At 33.9% G+C, this 9,281-nt stretch overlaps 1 protein-coding gene across 1 annotated transcript; it reads right to left on the bottom strand.

Moving 5' to 3' along the window:
- Positions 1–7,394: 7,394 nt before the first annotated feature.
- On the bottom strand, positions 7,395–9,069 carry LOC128653196 (claudin-3). The gene has a single exon (XM_053706341.1). The coding sequence runs from the start codon at positions 8,733–8,735 to the stop codon at positions 8,091–8,093; it is 645 nt and encodes a 214-aa protein (XP_053562316.1). The 5' UTR covers positions 8,736–9,069; the 3' UTR covers positions 7,395–8,090.
- Positions 9,070–9,281: the final 212 nt, after the last annotated feature.

Below are 9,281 nucleotides of genomic sequence, written 5' to 3'. Positions count from 1 at the left end.
TGTTTCAGATTACCTTCTATTATGTATATTCTTTTTGTTTTGTACTAGAGGTCCAAAAGTGACCTATTGAGTTATGTTGGAAGATTTTGCAAGGTACAGGCAATAAGTAGTAATATTGTTAACTAAATCTGTTAAATATATCTTTTTTGTGCAGTAAGATGCAGTGTGAACTTATTGTTCTTGTAAAGCTATGTACTGCAACTCTATACACTAAAGAATACATGTTGTATGCCAGGCGGCTCCATCATCTTCTATCTTCATCTGAAGGTAACACAGAGCAGAGGTATGGAGCTGTCTTCCGCGATGCATGGATCCTCAGCGGCAGTCCTCAACGGTAACGTTCCTCGGCGGCATGGAGGCTCCTCTTCATCCGATGTCCGAAGATTGAATGCAAGGTACCGCAATCAATTTGGGGCACCTTGCATTCCTATTGACTGAAATTTTGAAATCAGTCAATAGGATTAGAGCTACTGAAATTATTATTATCATTATCATTTATTTGTATAGCGCCGCTAAATTCCGTAGCTCTGGGTACAATGATAGGGGCATACAATGACAACATTTTTGCTAAAAATACAAAACATAAAACTAAACAAATCTAGTACAGGAGGAAGAGGGCCCTGCTCCGGAGAGCTCACAGTCTACAGGTTTAGGGTGCAGAGACATAAGGTTGGGGTAGCTTGTTACATCAGTTGCAGTTGCAGTAGTGAGTCAGGCAGTTCATGTGTTTTTTTAGTTGGTATGAGGGATGGAGGAGATATGGTAAGCCTCTCTGAATAGGTGAGTTTTTAAGGAGTGTCTAAAGCTATACAAGGTTGGAGACAGTCTTATGGAGCAGGGTAGAGAGTTACAGAGGCTGTTCAATTCAGCCAATAAGATTTCAGTAGCTCTCATCCTATTGACTGATTTAAAAATTTCAGCCAATAGGAATGCAAGGTACCCCAATAAATATGGGGTAATTTGCATTCAATCTTCAGTGTGCGACGACCGCATGAAGAGGAGCCTCCACGCTGCTGAAGACCGCCGTTGATGATCCAAGCATCGGGGAAGCCAGTGCTCCGTGCCGCCTTCGCTCTGGATGAAGATAGAAGATGATGAAGCCGTCTGGAAGTAGACCTTCTCCGCCGGACTTCAGGAACGGTGAGTACCTATTTGGAGCTTAGTGTTAGGATTTTTTTTTAATTTTTTTTATTTTTAAGATTAGGGATTTAATGGGCTGGAAAAGAGCTGATTGCCCTTTTAAGGGCAGTAAAAGAGCTGAATGCCATTTTAAGGGCAATGCCCATACAAATGCCACTTTAGGGGCAATGGTTAGTTTAGGTTTTTTTAGTGTTATTTTTTTATCTTGGGGGGTTTGGTGGGTGGGGTTTTTACTGTTTGGGGGGATTTAGTAATTTTTAAATGTAAAAGAGCTGTTTAACTTAGGGCAATGCCCTACAAAAGGCCCTTTAAAGGGATATTGGTAGTTTAGTCTAGGGTGTGTTTTTATTTTGGGGGGCTTTTTTATTTTCATAGGGATAAGGTTTAATTTTTGTTACTTTTGATCATTTTCTTTATTTTTTTCTGTAATGTTAGACTTTTTTATTTTTGTAATTTTAGAAATTTTTTTGTAATGTAATGTTAGGTTTTATTTAAGTGTAACTTAGTATTGGGGTTAATTTAGGGGGTGTTAGGTTAGGGGGCTTTGTAATTAAATTAGTTATTTGGGTTGTGGGGGTTTGTCGGTTTAGGAGTTAATAGGTTAATTAGGTTTATTGCAATGTTGGGGTTTGTCGGTTTAGGGGTTAATTAGGTTTATTGCGATGTGGGGAGTTGGTGGTTAAGAGGTTAATATTTTAATTATGTTATTTGCGGATTAGGGGTTAATTACTTTATTATTTTGCGATGTGGGGGTTGGCGGTTTCGGTGTTTGTTAATACTTTGTGCGGAAGGTTAGGTATTTTTTTGTTATACTTTGTGCGGGTGGTTACGTGTTTTTTACTTATTTCTTGTGGGCGGTTAGTTCTGTGTTTTTTTGTTATTTCGTGCGGTTGCGTTTTTTTTTTTTTTTTTTTTTAGGCTTCAGGTTTGCCTACGCTGCATCCAGGTGGATTCCGAAAATGGCAGGGTGGTGAAAGAACCCACCTGTGGTCCACCTGAATCCAGGTGGATTCTTTTGACTGCGCGAGCAGCCAACATTCTTTTGAGGATGCATGCGCAACTGGCAACACCGACGGACGCGTTACATTCGCAATTATAGTATAGATTGTGAATGAAATTCTTACTAACACTTTTCTTATTTTTTTATGTCTGTGTGATATGAACTCTGTTATACTTTGCTTTTTTTAATTTGCCTGAATAATTATTGAATTAACTATTTGGGTTCCTGCTCACCATTCTTTGCTATGATATTAGGAGGAGGAATTACAAAAATATCCCATTCGGCACTGATAAAACACACACACACACATTTATAATAAACCAAAATATATTCATGGTGGAATTTGAATCTTCAGAATAATTTTCTTTGCAAAAGAAAGAAAAGGGAAGTTTATTTGATACATTCAATGCCTATTTAATTTTATTTTTCATGTGAATGAAATTAATCTTTTAAACAAAAGAATCTTGATGAATGTGTTATTACTCATAGACTCACTCAGCGTGGACAAGCAACATGCAGTAGTAGAAAGAGGAAACGCACCACCCATTAGTCAAGCCTACGTGAATTTCTATCGCAAGATTCTCATATCTGTTATTATTTGTATTTAGCTGCTGAGCTATATTAAGAGTACACAATATAGCTGCATCAGTTCCATAATTACAATATACTTTCACATTGGTGCGTTAATTTATTTGATAATGAATCAACCCTGAATTGTATACTATTTATTTACTCTTTTTGTGTTTAATAATTTGACCTTAAAGGGACATGAAACCCAACATTTTTCTTTTTCTTATTTTTCATGATTAAAATAGAGTATGTGATTTTAATAAACTTTTCAATTTACTTCTTTTATCCAATTTGCTTCACTTTCTTGGTATTCTTGTTTGAAGGAGCAGCTATGCACTAATGGGAGCTATCTGAAGACATCTGGTGAACCAATAAAAAATTGCTGCTCCTGACCCTACCTAGATGTTTTTTTTTAAACTAAGGATACCAAGAGAATGAAGCAATTTAAATAATAGAAGCACATTGGAAAGTTGTTTAAAATCACATGTGCTTTCTGAATCATGAACAAAAAAGTTTGGGTTTCATGTCCCTTTAAGAGTGTGTAATCGCTTTTTGTCTAAAAGAGAATATTTCACGTGTTTTAGTAATTGCTCATTTCTTAGTAAATAAGTAAACCTCCTTTTTTATCCAAGGCTTGTAGAGGTTTGTCACCATCCACCAATGAGGCTGTAGAGCTGTGTCTAGTTACAGTCACTGAACATTACCACAGCAGTGGGGTTCTTTGTCATGCATCTTGCCTTGCACTTTGTATACAATATATGAAATGTAAGCGAAGCAAAGGTAGCTTAGGGAGTGCAACAAACAAACAAAAAAGGTAAAAGAGGGTAATTCAATACACTATTAAAGTCAGCATCCTCCAGAAGCTCTCATTCTTTTGTCTTTGGCCTCTTGAGAACATATTGAATTACACAAAAATTGTCCATGTTGAAGGGGACAGATTGTACTGCCAAAACCTAGGCACGTTATAAAAGAAACACATTATTAAAATAAAATATATATATATTAGGTTTATACAAAGTCAGATTTACTACAAAGTATACCATGTGGTTATTATTGCTTTTGACCCTAAAGTATTTTATAAAGTGATATTGTAGACAAATGTTTCTGTTTTACACCTTTATGCATAATGTTAAAGATTGATTATAATAAAGTTATCTTCTGTTTCTCATATATACAATAAACATTTGGGATTTTATTATCACTTCTAATCATTCATAACAGATTTTGTTAATTTTTGGTTTCTGAACCATTTTTAACATCTACATAAAATTATTTATTTTTTGTTTTCTAAATATAGTGATTTTTCATCCTTTGTTATTTATATGGATCAAATATGAAAGCGTTTAAGATACTGAAAGATCATATATATATAAAAAATAATGTAGCAAACAAAATGTACAGATCATTTTCCTTTTAATATAATGGTAGTAAGCATTATTAATGCTAAAGATTGTTTATGTTCTATGATTGTTTATGAGTTTTAACATTATTTGTTTAATAAAAATATGCTTGATATAAATGCCTTTATAATAATTGACATTAATATATGTTATTATAGCTTGTTCTTCAAATATATTGAACATTTGGTTTTATAAAATTGTTATCCTAAGGCTTTTATGTGTGTTCTTTTAAGTAAATTTTCATAATTGTTTTTTATTAATTTTTCTTAAAATTCTTAAAATATATTTTTTAGATCAGTTTCAGATATTTTTCATTTTTATAAAATTATAATATATATATATATATATATATATATACATACAGTGTATATATATATATATATATATATATATATATATATATATATATATTCAATGAAAAATGACTCTGATAATTCAGTATGTCTTTGTTTTACTTATATATTATGTAGTGGTGATTTAATGAGCATTTTGGAATGTGATTTAGTAGCACTTTTGCCAAACATACATGAAGTAATAGATTAAAGTGAAAGGACAAAAAATAAAAATAAATAACATGGTAAAGCTGTCTTTAAAATGTACATAAATTAGCATAAACCTGCTCACTAATCGTATTTGATGTTTGCATAACTCTAATATTTATACTAATATTTATAATGTTTGCATTAGTTTAATATTTTATTAATTAAAAAAACACAATAAAAAAGTACTTATCTTATAAATGTTATCATACAATCATATTTAATTCCAATATTACAAAGGCATTATGTCAACTTTACACCGTGAGGTTAAATAATGTTGCCACTTTAGTTGGAAAAATATAGGCCACAATTATTGTAAGTTCTAATTGTTACATTAAACAGTTAGTAAAGCTGTTTGTATTAATTTAATTTTACAATGGAAAGACAATGAATTCTATCAAACTTAGAAGTTGTAATCTTTCAAGAATACTTATATTTATATATTGTTCTTTATTACTGATTTTAACTCAGTCCTTAAAAACAGTGGCAACCATAGCGTGGGAACCATAATGTTAATCATATTACCTGGTGTGCTCTAAGCTGCAATACTTCACATATGTCCAGCTCTGCATATATTATATTACAAATACATATAACTAACTCACTGTTGTAATCATAAAGAAATGTATTGGGCTCAGAAATTAAAAAGGAACATCTAAAAATTATATATAACAACATTATGTAAATAACAAATATATATATACACACACACATACATACACATAGGACAAAACATCATACAATTTGACTGAAGTAAGCGGTGTTATCTTCTCCCCATAGGCAGTTGTAAAGTTATGAGCAGGAAATGAAGTGATAATATACAGTAATAACCACCATAAAACTATAAATTGACTTCTCTAAAACTTATTTATGCGATCTTACATTTATGTTTAAGTAAAATATGCTAAACATGTATGTAGTAGACTGCTTTTTGGCAGTGGGTTTGCTCATACCACCATTTTGCTTTTTTTCTGGAAATGCAGAGGTGCTTTTAATTTAAAGCACTTGGCCTTCATTACTAAATTGATATACAGAGGAGTATAGTCTAGTAGTCAGGGGGTAAAAATAAATTACTAGTCCCTTTAAAGGGACACTAAACCCAATTTTTTTCTTTTATGATTCAGATAGAGCATGCAGTTTTAAGCAACTTTCTTATTTATTTCTATTATCAATTTTTCTTTGTTCTCTTGTTATCTTTATTTGAAAATGCAAGAATGTAAGCCCAGTAGCCGGCCTATTTTTGGTTCAGCACCTGGTTAGAGCTTGCTAATTGGTTTGCTACATTTAGTCACCAATCAGCAAGCTCTACCTAAGTACTGAAACAAAAAGGGGCCGGATCTTACATTCCTTCTTTTTTAAATAAAGATAGCATGAGAATGAAGAAAAATTGATAATAGAAGTAAATTAGAAAGTTGCTTTAAATTGCATGCTCTATCTGAATCAGTAAAGAAATATGTGGGTTTAGTATCCCTTTAATGCTAAAGAAACTGTAAATTCAAAATTAAATTTTATGATTTAGCTAGAGCATGCGATTTTAACCAACTTTCCAATTTACTTCTATTATCAAATTTGCTTCATTTTTTTTGGTATAATTTGTTGAAGAGTAAATATAGGTAGGCTTTTAGGAGCTCAGACGCATGCACATCTCTTTAGAATTTTAGGGCAGTAGTGCCTGCAACAAAGTTTGTAGCAATGTTATACATTGCTGCAGACACTGTTGCCTTACAGTGCTAAATATGTGGGTATTCTCCTGAGCTCCTGAGTTTTCTCTTCAACACAAGATACCCAGAGAACAAAACAAATTTGACAATAGAATTAATATAGTAAGTTGGTTCAAATTGCATACTCTATCTGAATGACATTTTTATTTTGACTGGTTGAAATTTAGAACCCCTCCATTTATATTATATACTGCACAACCAACATTGTTATATTCATATACTTTATAACATTTACACCTATACATTTCTGCCTGTTTTTAAGCCACATGCTTTTTTATTAGTTTTTACAACAAGAGACTGCTAATCCACTTGGGTCATATAGATAACATTGTGCTCTCTCCTGTGGAGTTGAGTATGACACTGCAATAATTGGCTAAAATGCAAGTCAATAAATAATAAATAAATAGCCAAGTGGTCAGGGGGCTGTCAAAAGAGGCTTAGATAAAAGGTAATCACAGAGGTAAACAGTATATTAAAATAACTGTGTTGGTTGTGCAAAACTGGGGAATGGGAAATAAAGAGATTATCTTTTAAACAATAACAATTTTGGAATTGACTGTCCCTTTAAATGAAGCATTCACATATTATTTAGGTTTCTCTGCCTCTTTAATGAGTGGAAAAAAAGAACTATGTCTGTTATATATTAACACACATGCTGTTAACAGGCCACCCTCAGCCTCAAAATAACACCATAGAACACAAAGATCAAGTTTAAACTGCACGACTATTTGCTATTAGGAATTACAAACTGAAGGACAAAGGGGGGGGGGGGGGTGTTGTAAACTCCAAAGATCATGAGAACATGAAGTCTACTCTCAAGACAACTGATACAGCGCAGCAAACAAAGGAGGATTCAAGAAAAGGCAAAAGAAGATGGTCATATTACCAACTGGAACAACAGGGTTTTTAGAAAAAAACAGAGATAGAATAAATAAGTGTATAAGAAATAAATTAAGGTCAAATACCTGCCTGTCCCTATTATTATTTACGTTGTTTACACAGCGGAAGAGGATATAAACATGAATTAAAGGAGAAACTACTTCACTTTCTATTTTATTAATATTTTAAATATTCTGAACTTTATAGAAACTTTGACAAATTTGCTAATTATGCTTCTAGGAATAAAAAAGAAAGTAGAGTGAACACCTGTTTTTAAAATTTGATAAATACTCTTCAAATTTGAAACACATAAACTTTAATATTAAGGATACAGTGATTCCCATCACCTGATGTTAACCAATTAACTGAAAAAGTAGTGCAAGCATATTGCAGGGGGCTCATGCAACAGTATACCAATCTACATTTACATACATAGTGTTACCTTGTAAAGATTGCCAAAGGTTTCATCCAGCAAATCAGTATGAAAGGGGTTAATTTACTTAAGCCATCTCAACTGTGACTGCACTCACCCCTCCCAAATCAAGAATATTCTAGCACTGCCACGACAATGGAACATGTCCGTCCTTGTCCGTCTTTATATTTACGTACACAGAATAAAAAAACAGCTGTACAGATAACAGGACCAATGCTCTCTAACATTTATATATATATATATATATATACATTTTAACGTTAACATATAAAAAAAATGTTAGTTGCAAATGTTAGTCTCTGGGATAGGATGTATTTTTGATGGTAGACTCCAGTTACAATCACCCTCCAGCTTGCATGAAGTGTATCATACTAGAAACTTTCAGGTTTAGAGTCTCCTATTTTTCCATCACACATAGTCTTTTCGGTCATATCCAGGGTTGGTAGACCTTGCAGCTGAATAAGCCACCCTTGAAGCTGGGTATTTCTCTTGCTTTGGGGGGCATGAACAGCACAACATAGCACCCCCTAACATAAGCAGGGCTGAAGCTGCCCAACCAATGTACATGGATGCCCCCAGCTCTCTCTTTTGAGAATCTACAACTAGGGGATTGTAGAAGTCTCGTATGATGGTGTTAGCTGACCAAGATACCGGTATTAGTGTCATTAGACCTGAAAGAATGAAAATTACACCAGAAACAATCATAATTTTGGCCTTGGAAGACTCATCCTCAATGCAATTGGTGCATTTGGCTCCAATTATAGAGATAAGGACTCCTAGCACAGCTATGACAATAGAAATAACTATCAATGCTCGGGCTGCCTGCAGATCCTGGGGGAGGGCAAGTAGGGAGTCATAGACTTTGCATTGCATCTGTCCAGTGCTTTGCACGACACAGTTCATCCATAGACCTTCCCAGATTATTTGGGCCACCACAATGCTGGTACCGATAAAAGCAGTTACTCTCCACATTGGTAGAGCACAACAGACAACGGCTCCCAGCCATCCAATAACAGACAGGGCCACGCCCAAGATCTCAAGTCCCATTGACATGATGGCAAGTGTAATTTGCCAAGATGGGTAACTCTTCTAGTTAGTTGATTAAATCTCTGTTTTAGAAAGTCTTCTTTTGATGTGCAGTTGATTTATTTTTTGTTTTATTGAACAGGCAGTCACAAAGTGCTCTATGAACTGCGTTTTGTTCCCAGTACTTGCATGCATGGGATGAAAGGTTTCCAGAAAATTTCTTTTAATTGGCAGTTATTTTCTATTGCTTGAATCTTCAATTTGACGAGATCTTTATCCACCTGTTTCTGGCTTAGTGTCCTGGCTGTTCAGCATAAAATATTCTTGAGATAAAACCTCTGCTGTCTTCTTGCTGGCTGTATGTGAGACTGACAGGTGTGTAACGGATCCTGGTACCTGTCCTTTATATCTGCATCAACTGCAGCTGATGTCACAGTAACCAAGGGGAGGAGAGAAAGTTAAAGGTGCAGTGACATTGCATTCAAACACGTATTCTTGTAACATAATATATACATCCCATGCCATTTATAAATAATTAACAGACAAATCAAAAGTTAAGTTACAGACAAATAG

This window comes from Bombina bombina, chromosome 3 (assembly GCF_027579735.1).
Source record: "Bombina bombina isolate aBomBom1 chromosome 3, aBomBom1.pri, whole genome shotgun sequence".
NCBI classification, from domain to species: Eukaryota; Metazoa; Chordata; class Amphibia; order Anura; family Bombinatoridae; genus Bombina; species Bombina bombina.
This window is presented reverse-complemented; position numbering and strand designations above follow the sequence as displayed.